The sequence below is a fragment of the Emys orbicularis genome, chromosome 1 (genome assembly GCF_028017835.1).
Source record: "Emys orbicularis isolate rEmyOrb1 chromosome 1, rEmyOrb1.hap1, whole genome shotgun sequence".
Taxonomy (NCBI): Eukaryota; Metazoa; Chordata; order Testudines; family Emydidae; genus Emys; species Emys orbicularis.
In genome coordinates this window covers 219,615,132-219,632,475 of record NC_088683.1, presented here as the reverse complement: position 1 = coordinate 219,632,475, position 17,344 = coordinate 219,615,132, and the positions used below count along the sequence as shown (strand labels likewise).

The following is a 17,344-nucleotide window of genomic DNA, read 5'->3' as shown; positions in this document are numbered from 1 at the left end:
ATGGAAGTTCATTCATGAACCAAGTTATAAAATGCACTGTATGCAGATGGATTAAATTGAGCTGTAAGAAAGCTAGGCGGGTATAACAACACAGTATAGTATTCCATTCAGCTGTAAAACATTAACAACAAGAAAAAGAAACGATACAAACTGTCATCCCGCTTTGGCTTCCCCCAAACCGTGTGATCATATCTCTAGCACATCCCTGACTTCCTGGCTTGGCTTTACGGTTTAACTGCTGGGGGTTCCCCCGGCCTTTTAGTATTATGTAGCTATGAGTTAAATATCTTGCATGTTCTAACTAGACCTATTTATCCTGAAACTTAGGGCACATAAATGAGAAAATGCAGTGAATTAAATGTCAGTTCAAATTCCCAGGAGAAATCAGGCAGAAAGTTGACCTTTCCTATGCTGAATGAAAGGTAGAAGAGCTTCCCTCTGCAGTCTTTAAACAAGGTTTTTAACAACATTACCCCTCTGTTCTACATGCACATCTATGCTGCAGGGTTAAAGGCACGTCAACGAGCAAAGCTTCAGATCTTTAACATTATTTTAGTGCAAAACGACAGGGATGGGGGGATGGCTGCGGCGTGGAGACTACTGAGCTACTAGCCCTCTGAAAATCAAAATCCTTAACCAACACCCTTACGGCGTGCCTGCCACAGACGGAACTCTCCAATCAGGGGAACTCCGCCGCCGGAGGGGAAAGAGTTAATCCTGCCATTTGCCACAACTACAAGCACCTGCAGCCGGAACGGGAGGAAACAGCTGGGACGGAGGCTATCGCTTGGGGGCTCCCCCTGTGCCAAATCCCTGCCCAAGTTTCATTCACCTTTCCGGAGCTCGGCTCCCCCACGCACAGCGCGGCCACAAGTGCAAAATTTCAAGCCAAGGCAGAGGATGGGCTGGGAGAGGAGCTGCTCTGAACTCACCCTTTGAGTTGCTCCCTCATCGCTCAACGACTCCGAGAGAGAGAGGGGGACGGAGCGGAGTCCTAGGCTCAGCCGGGCTAACACACACGAAAGCGGCGGTGAATAGCACTGCGGTGGAACGAGCATTACTGGGCTAAGGGCATCAGGGGGAGGGAAGGCTGCAGGCTAGACAGGGTGGAGCTTCCAGCCTCTCCTCCTCCCTCCACCTATTGAACCTGCTATTGCTAAGTAAAGGACTCAAAGAAAGGGAACAGTTTGGGATGAAAGAGGAGGGAATTATTTAAGGTAGAACTAAGGAATGTGACCTGGGGTGTGCAGCGTGAGTCCCTAAAACTATCTGAACTGGATAGTTTCTTCAGTGTAAAGAACTGATCTCAGTACAAATTAATCTAATATCATTAGTTATTACTTTTACCGTTCAAGATTTCGGTACTGGTGGTGGGACAGGAGCATGAAATTTACGAGGAATCCAAACTCTTAAACCCTGCACCTGAAAAGAAGCTGTGTCCTGAGCCAGGAAGGGAAAAAGTTCTCCGAATTTTAATTGCCAGTCATTGTCTTTAAAGCGATTAGATATGTTGGCTGACTTTTAAGTAGGCTTTTATGCCCTTTTGTTTTTAAGGGGACAAGGCTCAGGAAATTGAAGAGCTGTAAAAGCTTCATGCAGCTACGTCTTTTTAAGATAGAGGCTTTGTTGGTGGTGTTAAGGGACAAAACAGTCCCAAATCCAAAGTACCACCATAGTGGTTTTTTTTAAAAAGTGATATCACACCTCTGGGGTTTGATTAAAGGAAATTAACAGAGTCAGATTTCTAAAGATATTTAGGTGCCTACAGATGCAGATAAGTTAGTACCTACATACCTTTGAAGATTGGGCCCAGAGGGCAACACTGTAGAAATGGGATGGGTGCTGAAAGCCCTTGAACCAAACTATAAATCCTATAAAACGATAGCAGGTGAGTCTAATTCAGCCCACTGCCAATTTAATCTTTGGATTAGAGCAAGGATTGGCAACCTTTGGCACGCAGCCTATCAGGGTAAGCACCCTGGCGGGCTGGGCCGGGCCGGGCCGGTTTGTTTTCCTGCCGCGTCCGCAGGTTCTGCCGATTGTGGCTCCCACTGGCCGCGGTTTGCCGCTCCAGGCCAATAGGGGCAGCAGGAAGGGGCGGCCAGCACATCCCTTGGCCCGTGCCACTTCCCGCAGCCCCCATTGGCCTGGAGCGGCGAACCATGGCCAGTGGGAGCCACGATTGGCCGAACCTGCGGACGCGGCAGGTAAACAAACTGGCTGAGCCCGCCAGGGGGCTTACCCTGGCAGGCCGTGTGCCAAAGGTTGCTGATTCCTGGATTAGAGCATAGGTGCTGGAACTGCTGCCTCCCCCTCCCCCCCCCGGCTTGAAGTGGTTTCCATTATATACAGGATTTATAATTTGGTTCAATGGCTTTCAGCACCGCCACTGTAAAAATTGTTCCAGCGCAATGGATCAGAAGTTCACAGTGAAATGCTCCATCTTGATTCACTGGAGGCCACTGCAATCTGTTCCCTTTTTTGCTTTTGCAAATGAGGTGCATCTCACAAGCTCCTGGAAGATTCCCGATTGTGCAAAATTTGGATTCCCCTGCTTTCACTAGGGAAAGTATATTTAGTATTTTATCATATCGGCAATTACATTTTAAAGTATGTGAACATAATAAACATATTAAAGTATATGTAGTACTTTATCACTGATTTATAACTACTGTCACGTGGATAAACCAGCTTCGAAGACTATAATAAAGACACAAAGACCAGGTACTTAGGAAATCATCTCTGGCAGCTTACTTGGGAATATCTATAATACCTATGGGGGAAGGCAGAGGTCTCTTGTCATTCTCTTCTATGCCTCCTTTTTTACATCTATATTTAAATTATCATCTCAAGTTTGAACTCGGATGTTTCCTCGGAACTTTATGAAGTGCTTAGAAGTCTTTACATTCTCCAACCCTACTAGTAAGGTGCTTAAGATGCATCACCTTGGAATGTTAAGGGATTTTTAAAAAACATTGGATCTTTAACATTTGGAAGATAATGGTATGTAAAATTTGAAATGGGCTTTAGCATAGCTTTTGTGTTGCAGGTGCCATTCCTACCATTTACAATTCTAATTACTTTATTGGTGGGTGCAAGCAGGTAGTTAGACCTCTAAACTCCAGCCACAATGGAACCTTTTTTAAACATGCAATCTTTTAATTTTTGTTTTTATACATGTCACAAGCATTTCAAATCATGGGAGGTGAGAGTCTCTTCTCACACTAGTTTTACACCAGTTTAACTCTCTTTACTATTATGGAGTTATTCTTTATTTGCAGTGGTGTGGTACTGAGTGAAGAATCAAGCCCTGGGATCCTTGTGATTATGTAGTTTTCTAGACCTTCAAAGACTATGCACGTTTGGTGTCCTCACACAGAGGGGATGTCTTTTAAATCAGTCAAAGAGCCCCTATTTCACATGGAGAGCAGGAGGACACATTTCTACAGGCAAGGAGAATTCATCACACCCACAGCTCCACGTATATTCCAGTGACATCAGCACAGTTGCACAGATGTAAATAAGCACATAATGTGGTGTTTCCAGATGATGACTTCATTTTAAATCTCATGATATTTAGTGTTTGCTTTAAGGATTCAGCTCCTGGAGTTATTTAATTAAAAAAAAATGTCTAGCCCATGTGATTTTGGAGAAACACTTGAAAATATGAACCTTAAAGTCTCAAACACCAGAGTGCTAATACAGGATCAAAACTTATTATTTTTAAATCTCATGATGTTTAAGACATTGTCATGATTTTTGAGCACTTACGATTAGCAATACTGCCACATTGTGTGCTTTGGTAAATAGGATGAAGAATTTAATTATCTATGCAGACATAAATTGCCACACATATCTTGATCCAAAGCCCACTGAAGTCAATGGCCTATTCCATTGAATTTAGTGGACTTTGAATGAGCCCAAAAGATGTATTAGATATATTAAATCAGAGGTGAATGAGGTGGAACAAAGAAATAATGTTTTCACCCCTCAGCTCACAAGCATACAGACAACAATCCCACCCTCTCCCATCTTTATGTGGGTTCTAGGGAGATCTCTCTCTCATATTTAAACCTATTATAAACACAGTTTCTTTAAAAAAAAGTGAAGTTCAGCATCTTTTTTGGGATAAACTTCACACTTCATTAAATGCACAGAACAGTCGCCTGTTTAATTCAAAAGAATTCAGAGTACCTTTAGCCTGAAGCCTACAGTTCTACATAAAAAGTAAGCAATACCTTCCTTTGTGAAGAAGTATGTGGCACTGATACGGTTGGTACAATCTTTCCATTTTTACTATTTAGTGTCTCTTCAACTCTCTGGTCCACCTTAACAGCAGCTTGATGCTGCCATTTATCACATTTTGTCTTCCTTTCCCATACCAGAGTGCCAAGTAATAGGAATTTAAAAACTACTCTGAAATTCTGATACTTTGCACAATCTTCTTTCTTCTTCAGTTACAAATAAAGCATTGTATTCAATTAGACTCTCAGCAGGTGAAAACCCCAATTAGTGAATCCATTCTGTTGGCTTTTTTTCTACCTTACACCCACACACCACACTGTTTTTTTTTAAACAACATTAAAGGGGAATTCTGATTCATTTCTCAATTCAGAAGCAAATTAACCCTGTGATCCCTCACCAATCAAACTATTACCCACTGAATAACAAGTGAAAAACATAAAGGTTGAAAGATTAAGGTCTATTGACTATATAATTTGACTGCCGAAAAGAAATCCATTTATGCGGTTTTGATTGTTTTCTGCAAATCCATAAAAGCTTTTAGCTATTCTGATCTTCCTAAAAATTAGTTTTTCTTTTCCCTGAAAATGAGCAATGGCAATACAATCCAAAACTGGTAAATGCACTGCCTCTGCATGAAGACATTTTTAAAAAGTTATACTCATGTTGGGGTAATTAATTATAAAAATATTATATTTAATTTGTAGTTAAGACAATTACTATCTTTGGCCTTTTTCAAGTGAAGAAAATCTGTATTTTATATTTATTTTTTAAATGTCATTTATTCGTCAAAGGAAATTCTTCTCCATGTAGTGAACGAGAAATATATTTTTTATTTCAGTCTGAGGAGAGTTCTAATTATTTTCCCATAGTGATTTGGTTGAACAGGTTCTAAGAGTCAATTTATGCACTTAAGAATTTACACTGAGACTTCATCAGGACTGGGAAACTGATTGTTAGAAACCGGGGAATTGTCATACTGGATCAGACCTATGGGCCATTTAGTCCAGTATCTTGTTTCTGACATTTACTAGCATCAGATGTTCCTAAAGAAGGTACAAGAAACCTCACAGCAGGCAGATGTGGGATAATCTGCCTCCAATAAAAATCTCATCCTACTTCCTAACAGTTAGAGATTTACTGTTCTGAATCACTTTTGAAAATTGATGATGAAAGAGTTTGAGGTTACATGGTTGTGCTGTTCAATATAAACAAGCATGCATTTTTTAAAATGGGTAATAGAATATGCTCCTTTGGTAAGCCTGTTTCTTTTCCTGTGGGGACAGGGTCATGATTTGTACAAATAACATAGTAAAATAATAATAAATATTATAGTTATATATTATACCTAGCTCTGAAATACTGCTTTTCATCTGTAGATCTTAATGTGCTTTCTCAAGAAGGGAAGTATCACTATTCCCATTTTACAGATGGGAAAAAACCTAAACACATATAGGTGATGTGATTTCCCTGAGGTCACCAGCAGGCTAGAAGCTAACTCATATCTCAAGAGTCTAAATCCAGTGCTCTCGCCACTAAATTAGAAACTTAAAGGAACTTTATTTTAATGCTGATGAAAGTAAAGACAGGACATTGTGTGAAGCACGTAGTTTTGTTTGCAAGTGTGGTTCTTCCATTTCTCAGTTAACCGAGTAGTGGATTAGCAAGGGCTTGCCTTGCATAAGAACACATTGTGGTGCACTCTTGTCAGGCTGGCTAATCCGTTATGCTATTTGAGCCTATTTTCTTTTAGTGTGTAAATAAATACTGAGAATCACTCTGGATGGCATCATAGCACACTCCTGGATCATCTAGGAGAGATGTGTGCCAAAGACCGATACCTGCATGATTTATCTATCCTTTTTTTCCTCTGGTCCCCTGCAGCTCTCTTCAGCATGATCTCTTTTCTGGATAATACATTACTTTTTGCTGTTTGCTTCACAGCCATTGAAAGTACAGTAAAATATTTTTAAATGTCATTAAGGGGAATCATTTCGGTATACTGGAGTAATTTCCCTCAACAATACCTTCTTCCTTTACTCAGATTAAAGGTAAAGTCCCAGTAAAACATTCATAAACATATACAGCAGGGGACTCTAACCGTTATTTATATAGTAGATCAGTTAGGGCAGTGGCAGAATTCCATCCATAGGACCAGGTGAAAACCTGACATGCTTCTCATATATAGGTGGACATTGGTTCATGCCACAAAACCATAGCACATCTGACAAGTGGCAGACACAAGGGTCGCGCTGTAATGATAAACTGAGATGCTCTTGGAAGAGCTGTGAGGGTTTTATTTTAACAAACACTTTTCTATATAGCTAATGAAAAGAAGCAACTGATTCCACTGAACAGAGCCAGGCACAGAGCAGGCATGTGCTGGCTAAAGCTTATTTTGCAATAAGAGTTACAATACAGGCAACAAACTAATGTGCAAAGCAGAGAGTACTGACGCTTTTGGCATACCAAGGCCTGAGTTTCTGATGAATGCACAATGACAATACACCCTCTAGAATTTTTCACAAAATCCCTTGGGTCTGTATTTGCTTCCACTGTTGTAGTAGATTAGCCTGACTAAAACTGAAATCCTAGTCACTCTTTAGGACACACAACATATCGCAGAGTCTTGGATGCAGCATGTGCTGTTGAACAAGAAGGCCTGATGGGGTCCTGTCATTTTAGAAACCTTTGATGCACACATGAATTTTGTCCTGTTGAAGACTTGGGAAGCCTGAGTTGGAGAAGGGGAAAGTGTTCTGTAGCTGCAGCAAAAATAAATAAAATAAATAAATAAATGGAGATATCCTATCTCCTAGAACTGGAAGGGACCTTGAAAGGTCATCGAGTCCAGCCCCCTGCCTTCACTAGCAGGACCAAGTACTGATTTTGCCCCAGATCCCTAGGTGGCCCCCTCAAGGATTGAACTCACAACCCTGGGTTTAGCAGGCCAATGCTCAAACCACTGAGCTATCCCTCCTCCCAACAATCCTGGCAATTTACAGTGGCAGAGTGGTTGTTCACTCCATTTCCAGGGATGATACCTGAAACAGGAGCAAAACCTGCACTGTAGTTTTTGGAACTAATTAAAGCAAGTGCATCATTGGGGTAGCACACCCAGATGCCACAGGAATAAGGGACTGGTGACATAAGCATCAATAACTCTCCTACCCCTTCCAGACCATGAAAGAGGACAGTTTCAAAATATGGAACAATTCCTACCCTTGTGGGATAGAGATGAATGGAAACAGCAATAGTCACAACAGTGGAGAGGTCAAGGAAGTAAAATGCTGACAAAACATTGGATAAAATAAAAGCATTTAAAAAACTAAAAGGAACATTATTGTGATTATTTGAAAAGCAAAAACAACACAAAAACAAAACAAATCTCTAATAAGCAAAATTACATGCTAATATTTGCAATCTATGAATCAGAGGTGAAAAATAATAATTATGCCATAGTAAATTCTTGGTTTGAGGAATTTGTGTTAGCAAAATTAATGGTTATCCCTTCATTGACTTAGATTGAGAAATAAATGGAGCCTAATAAGGATAAATTAAACAACAACAAAACAAGCAAGCTACACTCCTTACTTTTCTCTGCATGCCCAGTTAGAAATAAATAACTGTTTTCCCTGCTGAGAGATTAAAATGAACAGCACTTTACAATCTCTCTTGCTCACTCATTCTCTCTTTTCACTCCACAATCTCTCCTCCTATGCACATAGTTTTTTTTTTTTTGTACACAAAAGCTGACTTCCCAAATCATTAACCTCTCTACTGTCTCCTATCAGTGTACTAATCTCCTCTAAAGCTAGGAACTCTGCATCTGGCATTCCGACTTCACTCAGTGCCCAGGGAATTTGATTCTGGCTACTGATCATTATGCAGGCTTGGGAAAGCATGCCACTAACAAGCAGCCCTCTGTTCAAAAGGCTTCCAAAGCTCTTAAGGAGGAAGCATTTCTTTCCTTCCTTTTATCTAATTTATTTCTCTTTTGCAATCAATAAAAAATATATTTGACCCTGTCTGTAGCATACATTTATTTCTGAATAAAACCATACAAACAAAAAATGGTTTTTGACAGTTACTGAAGACATTTTCCAAAAATGTCTCATGCAAATAGTGTACTGAAGAGAAAATATTCTGCATGGATAAAGCCACTTAGATTAAGATGAAACTTTGCATGCTGGGAGCTAGAGACGGCAAGGCTCCACCTATGTATTAAAGATGGCAGCTTGCTGTCCTCAATAAGTCCACTGAGTGTGCAAAGTTTGGGCAACTGTGAATGAATGCATGCATTTTTGTGTAAGTCGTCTCTTAAAGAGTGTTGTCTTGTGCATCTTTGTAACTTTTGTTACCTTGAAGTACAGTTCTGCTCTGAAAAATGGCATCATGGAATTCTATATTTATTGCCTTTCAATGGCTCCTTTTGTATTTATATATCCATGTATGGCCCCCATGATGATACCTGTTACAGCAGCTTGCAATTAATTGAGGAAATTATCCTTGCAATACCACATGAGGTAGGGAAGTATTTTAATCCTCATTTGAAATATGGGGAAATGAAGCACACAGAGAGAGTAAGTTATTTGTTTAAGGTCTCATGGTGAATCTAGAGCTGATCCCAGATTTCCTGAGTTGCAGCCCAGTGCCTTAACTTTAAACCATCCTCTTCTCCCCATATTTTTCTTTCACTGTAGTCTGAAGTTTCTTACATGATGTCCCCAAGCTTGAAAGAGTCTCCGCTTTCCTTTTTTCAAATGAGTACTCTGACTTAATTCAAAGCCCTCTTCAAAACACACTGCTTCTGGAAAATATTTAAACAATAGTCCACCAGTGAAAGGAAAACAACAAAATCTATATTAAAAAAAACTTTGAAATTGGATGTCTGCACTGTACTCCGTCTTGTTTAGTTTATAATGCCTAGGCTTACTACATGGGTTCTGTCTTCTCCTTAGAGCTGTACGGTGCTGAGCACCTTGAGTGTTGAACAAATAATTAATAGGAATTAGCAGTTTACAGTGCTTCTTTCACCTGCCTCCAGATTCAATAGTCTTTTCCTTATCTTATACCACATTATATTTTTTCTCCTTCCTGAAAAAGAGTGAAATTTTTAATATTATTAGAAACTTCACAACTTTGGGAGCAAAGTTACATCTGGAAAAAAAAGGTGAAAAAATTGAGGACCATGTACAGTGGTAGGCCCTGCAGGTTTGACTAGACGGCAATGTAAGCCCATGCTTAAGCCGGGACTCAAGCCTAACCCCCTTGCATCTACATTGCAATTGTGCTACACCAGCGCTTGGACCCAGGGTCCCAGGACCCTGCAGGGCTGGAGGTCCGAGCTCAAGTTAAGACGGGACCCAGGGTCTGAGCCCTGTTGCTTTGCAGTGTAGACGCAGCCACGCTCGACTTGGGTCCTGGGAGTCAGCTGGAAGTATTCCACAATTCCATGGGACAACTTCCTAGTCCTCTCTATCCCAACAAGCTGCAATCCACTCTATTGAAAAGGGAAGCCACGATCCCCCCTTTGCAAATGGCAACAGCTCAGTGTTAACCCATTCTCTTCTGGTCACTGATCTGCAAGCACACTACCAGAGAGCCTCCAAGGTCTGCAATGGAGAGCGAGCCGATCAAGCCTTTTGCAAAGCGAGGGGCTTCCTGGTAACATGCAGGACGGGCAGTAACATTTTCCCACAGTGCACCCCGGTCCTAGGACTAGAGGAGCCACATTTTGAGGGGGGGGGGAAGGAGCTAGGGACTCTGGGTTATGGTTACTTTGACTTGGGTCTGCGCACTGCAGTGTGGACACCAGAGCCCTACGTTTGAGCATGGGTTAGAAAAGTCTTAACATAGGATTAAAATACAATATTGACGCTCAAGCTCAGGGTTCCCTAGCCCAGGTTGGCTGACCCGAATCCCACTAACTCTGGGCTTACATTGTAGCACAGACATACCCTGAAAGAGACAAGGACCTTCATTCACTGAAGGCAAAGGACTTACACAAGGATGAATTTGACCCAGGGAGCTGTGGGATAAAAGTCTTTAATCAGGATCTGTGAAATTTCTCTCCTTTGGCATTTTGTAAATTTTGGTGATTCTGTACTCTTAACGCGTTCAAAAGAACTTAGAAAGTGATAGCAAAATATACTGTGGTTGCTAAAATCCTGAAGAAATGTTATGAAGCAATGCCTAAATGACTTCTCATTACCTTAGTTAGTTAACTGAATTGAATAGTCATAAATATATATTTGCAATGTTTAAGAAGTTTTGATTCAACCAAATACATCTTAAAACACAATACATCTCAATAAACTTTACTTTCAGTTAACAGCATAAATCAATGCAACTCTCTAACTTTCCACTGAAGGTCAAGTTGCACCTCACTAGAGGTACAAGGCAAGGCAAGGTGAAGATCTTCTTTCACATCTCTCGGTCAACTTAGCACTGGAAAAACTAGTGATGAAAATTGGAGCATGCCTCATTCATATATATCAAAGTAGGACTCTTAGCATATAAGACCTCGATGTAAATGGATGACATTTTAATGACTACTAGAAATCTACCAGAATCTATCCTTAAATTTCTAGAACTGTTGACACCATTGGTGGCTTTGCAGACTATAAAATCTGCCAAGGATCAAAATATGTTCTTTTCCACACTGAACACTCCCTTTGAAATAATCAAACAGATCAAAAACTTGTTCTTGACCTTTAAAAGCTCTCTTCCATGAATGCCAGTTCAATCTTAAAATAAACTCCACAGACCTAAAATCCTATGGATCCATAAAGATGTTCTTTATGGGCCACATTATCTCCCCTATTTCTGTTGTTCCCCTTGAGCACATCACTGGACATTTCAGCTCAGGTTTTTTTTCAGCTTTATCTAACTTGGTAAACAGTCAAGTCTTCAACACAAAATACTTATGCCAGGGCTAAACAGAGGTCTGAATGTAGCAGCTATTCATCTTTATAATCTTTTTTACCATGCCAGATGGTATACAAATGTTCAGAGTAATTATCCCTCTATTTATCAATCACAAGAAATATCATTGCTCCATATTGCTGTCTTTCTAAGTTACCCACTCCTCAAAAGAAAAAAAATATGTTTATTTCACAGCATCCCACTTTGGGATAACAGTTTTTTTTACACTGGCAAACTTAACCTAACAAACACTGGGTATCTCATAACATCTATTGTGTAGGAGAAATGCTCACAGCAAATAAACTGAGCTTTCCCAAAGTGAAAAAAGAAATATCAATTAGACTCGTACCTCCTGTTTTAGCAAATATTACAGCAATTCCTATCCTCAATCCTAAAACACAAAGAAATCCACTTGTCACATTTAGAAGATATGGGATTGGATGATCAACTGGTTTAAATCATCATGGTTCCACTGGTGTCAATGGTGCTACTCCCATTTAGATCAGATAAGGATCTGACTCATCTTTGGAACCAAACTTCATTTTGCAGGCAGTTACCACAAATTCATTCAATATCATTATACTAATCTGCATCAGTCCAAAGGAAACGCAGGGAAGACACTAAGCTTACCTGGCCCAATAAAATTTGAGTTCAAACACGTGGCACATAATTATCTTTCTATTGTATTAATGACATTTGCTTATGTGCATCACATTCTTTGTCAATCTACTACTGCATCTCAAGACTGTATTTTTGTTTGTTTACAATAGTTTTGTTACTGCACTTGTACTTATTCTTTCCCCAGGGCCGGCTCTGGCTTTTTTGCCGCCCTAGGCAAAAAAGCCACCGGCCGCCCCCCACCCCCCCCACCCCCCCGCATTGCGGCAGGGGAGGGTGCCGAGCCCGGCTGCGGGCCTGCAATCCCCGACCAGCCGGAGCGCTGGGGGGAGGGCGGCGAGCCTGCCGCGTCTCCGCTCTCCCCCGCGGCCAGAGCGCCGGGAGGAGGGCGGAGAGCCCGGCTGGGGCTCTCCGCTCTCCCCGGCGGCCAGAGCGCTGGGGGGAGGGCGGAGAGCCCTCGGCGGCCAGAGCGCCGGGAGCAGGGCGGAGAGCCCGGCCGGGGCCCCCGCTCTCCCCGACCAGCCGGAGCACCGGGGGAGGGCGGTGAGCCCGCCGCGGCTCTCCGCTCTCCCCGACCGGCCGGAGCGCCAGGGGGAGGGCGGCGAGCCCGGCCAGGGCCCCGCTCTCCCCGACCGGCCGGAGCACCCCACTGCGCCGCCCCCCTCCAGGCGCCGCCCCAAGCACATGCTTGGTGGGCTGGTGCCTGGAGCCGGCCCTGTCTTTCCCTAAAAATATGTGATCATTATTTTGCAAATTACAGTCCCTGCACCCAAGAATATAAAATGTAAGACACTTTCTACTTGTTCTAATTGTTTTTAAAGTTATGTATTGGAGAAATTAATTTATCAAGGAAAAATATTTTGCAACGATTTACTTAATTGGGACATGACTCTGCAGTTATGGGAGTTTTGCCTGAGTAGATTGAACAGGGGATAAAGGACTGGACCCTGAATAGTCAACTGGCTCTAGCAATCAATATATTTAATATCTCAATCAAAACCCTTCAGAGAATTTATTTTTAGTAGTTTCTCAAACTAATTATTTATGCAGTCGCATTAGAACACTGACAATTTAGGAGCTGGAAGAAGTGAAATATATTTCTTGTTTGTGGAGCTTGCTACCTTAATTGATAATCTTCCAATATCCAGAACTGAATATGATAGTGTTTTAAATTCTATGCCATATTATTTTTCTGACAATTTGTTTAGTAAACATTACTTTTAAATGTAGTTAACATTTATTCTAAAACATTTTAAGAGGACCAAATACAATAAAAACAATCATTTGGTGATGATGGTGCACTCGGCTGTGTCACAGATGGAGAAAGTAATTGTGTTTGATAGCTATTTCCATGTTAATGTTGTACATTAAAGTATTAAAAAATGTGCCAGTAATTTGGAGAAAACAAATAAAGCCAATTCAACTAAATCTATATGGATGCTATTTAATACCATAATATAGTTTACAGAATGGCTAAAGGAGGTCTGCTTTCAAAACTGACTTCTGTAGTGGCTGTTTATCTGTCACATAAGAAAGTCAGTGGTTTTGCACCAGGGCAAAAACAAACAAACAAACAAACAAACAAACAAAAACAAAAACACAAAAACCATAACCCCCCCCCCCCAAATCACCTCTTTGTAAGGGCCTTTTTGTTCAATTATATACTATCAAGTTAAAGAAACTAAAAGCGAAGAAGAGCACCTTTCCCTTCCATCCCAAAATACATGTAGTTCTCATGAAAGGTGCAGGATTAGGAGTCTTGGAGGTGACTAAAGTTGGACTTTACCCACAGAACAGGTACAGAACAGTCCGTGGTAGCGTTAGCTTCCCCACATTGCCTCAGGGTGCCTCATCCTAATCTGGAACGAGAGGCTAATTTAGGCCCCATTCAGAAAAGCACTTAAGTACGTTCTTAAATCCATTCCTATTCAGCAAAGCACTTGCTCATGTGCTTAAATCCCATTGACATCAATAAGACAAGGTGGGTGAGGTAATATCTTCTATTGAGCCAACTTCTGTTGGCGAGAGAGACATGCTTTCAAGCATACACAGAGCTCTTCTTTAGGCCTGGGAAACACAGAGTACATTACCTCACACACCTCGTCTCTCTAATATCCTGTGACCAACATGGCTACAACAACACTGCATATTGACATCAATGGCATTTAAGCATGTGTTGAAGTGTTTTGCTGAGTTGGGACTTAATCTCCTTGTACCATGCCCAGCAACCCTTGACCTTTCTGGCAGTCCTATCAAGAGAAGTAGCAACTGATGACAATTGTGATTTTTTTCTGAGACGTGGAAACCTGTCCAGTAAGGAGCTGGATTGAGATCACGAACTCATATCACATAGCCAATGAAGAGCATTTGGATCATAATTTTTTTTTGGCCATTACTACCCTGGTCTGGCTGTGAAACAACCACCTTGGATTGAAGTAGGGTGACCAGACAGCAAGTGTGAAAAATCGGGAAGGGGGTGGGGGGCAATAGGCACCTATATAAGAAAAAGACCCCAAAACCTATACAATCGGGACATCTGGTCACCCTAGATTGAAGGCTCTGTATCAAGCCCCTCAGCTATCCAGTTCAGCAAGAAAAATACATTTAAACCAATCTTTCCCCTACAAACTCCTTTCTCATATAGGTGATTGGGCCTGATTCTCCTTTCATTTACACCAGGGTGAAATAAGGCTAACTTCACTGAAGTCAATGGAATTTCACTAGTGTAAAACTAACAGTAATGTAGTGTAAAATACATGAGAGTAGAATCAAAATGTAAAGAGCCCTTAACCATCTTTTTATTGGCAAAAGAAGTTCTTGACCTTTTATTGTTTTAAGCACACTAAAGCACCAGAACTCAGTGTTCAATAATCAATCATTCTATCCCAAAGTAATGACTCTGGCTCCTTATGCGCTCCAAAGAAAAAGTTTAGACATATTTAAAAATTACAGTGGCTCTTGCAATGATGGGAAGGGGGGAAAGTTGTGGGTAAACAGCATGATAAACACCATTCAACTGTCTACTGGTAGGTGTGCTGAAATAAATAAATGATCAAAAATCATCTAATTAAAAACAAAACAAAACAGGAAGATCAGGATGAGTGTTTGAAAAACAAATCAATCTCAGCAAAACAAGAAATATGAAAACAGCCAGGTGATTAAAATGCAGAAACTTATTTATTATACATTAGTTAGATCAAAGCTTCTCAATAGTAACAAGACATTGGTCTGAGGTTGCCACTTGTCCGTTTTCACTTGCACCTGGAATCTGCCAGGAGAAGCCATTTAAAAGGTTGTCAATCCAAATTTCACTTGTGAAAAGTTTTTGTTAAAATGTGAAACTTTTCTCTTGTGTTTCACTTATCATTCACCAGTGAAACTGCCACTGTCTCAGCAAAAATTAGACTGTGGATCCCTGAGGTGGGCTTCCAAAAGAGAAGATTAAAGGTAAATCCCACTTGCTGAAGATACAATGACAATATGGGCGGTATAAGAACCTGAAGAGAAAAGAATAGCAGGCACGAGAATGGGTATATTTTGGGGCTTTGCTTTTGGGATCAAACACATTTAGGTTTGCAATAGGCAGAGCTAAGGGTGATGGTGGGGATAAACAGATGATAAGTATCATGCCAGGGAGAGTGTGTCCAGGAGAACAAAAAAAATCCATTGCTTGGTTTTATAGTTGGGGCAGAGGTTTATGTTCAGGAAAACAGTAGGGGGCATGGCTATATATCTAACATCTTCTGTTAGCAGATTTTCCAAAAAGAGAAAAAAATAGGAAAATAATATGTATATATATAAATGTGTGTTTTGGGGATGATTTAGTAAAAGGAAAACTGAAGGGAGAAAGAGAAATTTGTATACTGCAACTAAGCAAGCCTCTTAGATTAGATTGTCTCTCAGTCTTTCTGAACCAATGAACCTGCTGCACATCTCACGATACAGACAAATACAGACTGGGACATGATAGCGTCAGTGCAACAGTCAGAGGCTCTGAAGGCTTGTATATACAAACTGAGTTTGTGGCAAGCTAGGGTGCAAAACTACTTCACACTAACAAGCTTGCCAGTTAACTTTCCACACTGTTCCTTGTCTGTGGCAGTCACTGAGCAGGTCTGGTCACAGCTTCTCCCCACCCTACTCTCCAGTTCGTGCATCTTTAGCATGCACTTCACTGTTTTTAACTCTCTCCCTGGTCCCAGCATTGTATGCCGTAGACGTGCACCACCCGTGTCAGCACACAAACTTGATGCATACTAAGTGTCCATGTGGCCCGTGCTGCCTACGCTAAAAGTTCTGTAGTGAAATTTGACCTACCCTGCTTCAAAATGGGAGTAAAGTAAAGCACACTAAGGAACTTTTAGTGCGTAGCATCAGGGTTCACACTGACACTTAGTGTGCGACAGGCTAGCGCAAGGTAAATTTACACCCCAGAGTGCTGTGAACTAATTGTTCATTCACACAAGCCCTAAGGCTCCTATGACTTTAAATGAATATTTGAAGGAGACATACTCATACACAAGCTGAGAGAAGAAAAAGGAGAATTAGCTGAGGTGCTCCCAAGTGATCTCTTCTATATTAGAAAAAAAGAGGGAAAAAAGGTTAATTTGGTTTAATATTGCCTTATTGGATAAAGGCATAAAAGCTGCCTAGTATTGAAGAGTGTGGACCCCAAAGAGGGAGGGGAATTTTTTGGAAGTGTGTACATGTGTTAGTATGAAATTGAGCAAAATGTATTTAGAATTACACTGTGGAATTAACTCCCAGGGGAGTGGTTGGAGTCCCAAATTTTGAATAATTTAAAACCGGACTGATCAAAGTACAAGAGTACAACATGTTGCACACCCTGCAATGGCCGGGTAAAGGATATGGTCTGAAAGAGCTTTTCCTCTGCTTATTTCTGGAATGGTGAACAAATCTACAAAAGCAAAGCTGTACAAAGGGTTTTGCACTTGGCTTGCTCTAGGGACTACAAATAGAGACTCATGTTTTGCCAACAGCAAATGCTTACTCGACATGCTTTTGGCACTAATATGAAAAACCATGGTAGGGAAGAGAAGACAGTGACTGCCAGACTCTCATCTCATTTACACTGCTGTAAATCAGGAGTAACTTCACTGAAGTCAATGGGGGCAGATTCCTCAGGCCAGACAAGCAGCTTATGGAACAAGAACTACAACCTTCTACTCTCCTGACCCTGGGATTCACTGGGGACTGAACTGGTCCTGGTGTAACTTAGAGAAGCCCAGAGACTGCTCCACCAGCCTGAGATTATTGGAATATGCTCCACTCTGGCCATTTACACTGATGCAATCCACAAAAACACCTGGCGTGGGGGCATGTGGGGGTGAGTCACATACAGCCAGATTTACATCAGGGGAATCTCTAGCTGCCCTGATCCCTTTTGTGTCACTGCAGTTAAATTTGTGTAAAACCATTAAGAAATGAGAATCAGGCTCTCAGGCTTCAACACTAGATGAGTTTACAGTGAGACAAGGAGGGTCACAGGTGTAGGTATGAAACACCACCTGTATTATCCTTGCTTCCCTATGGAATC

General features: G+C 41.2%; 1 protein-coding gene across 5 annotated transcripts in view; it reads right to left on the bottom strand.

Moving 5' to 3' along the window:
* The window catches only part of DMD (dystrophin), a 1,466,768-nt gene that overhangs the window by 104,053 nt on the left and 1,345,371 nt on the right, over positions 1 to 17,344 (bottom strand). For 2 of the 5 annotated variants that reach the window (XM_065405765.1, XM_065405773.1), the window contains exon 1: positions 933 to 952. The exons of the other annotated variants lie outside the window; for them this stretch is intronic. In XM_065405765.1, the coding sequence (XP_065261837.1) occupies positions 933 to 952 (20 nt within the window). Of the gene's footprint in view, positions 1 to 932; positions 953 to 17,344 lie in introns of those variants that run through there. 5 annotated transcript variants of the gene reach the window in all.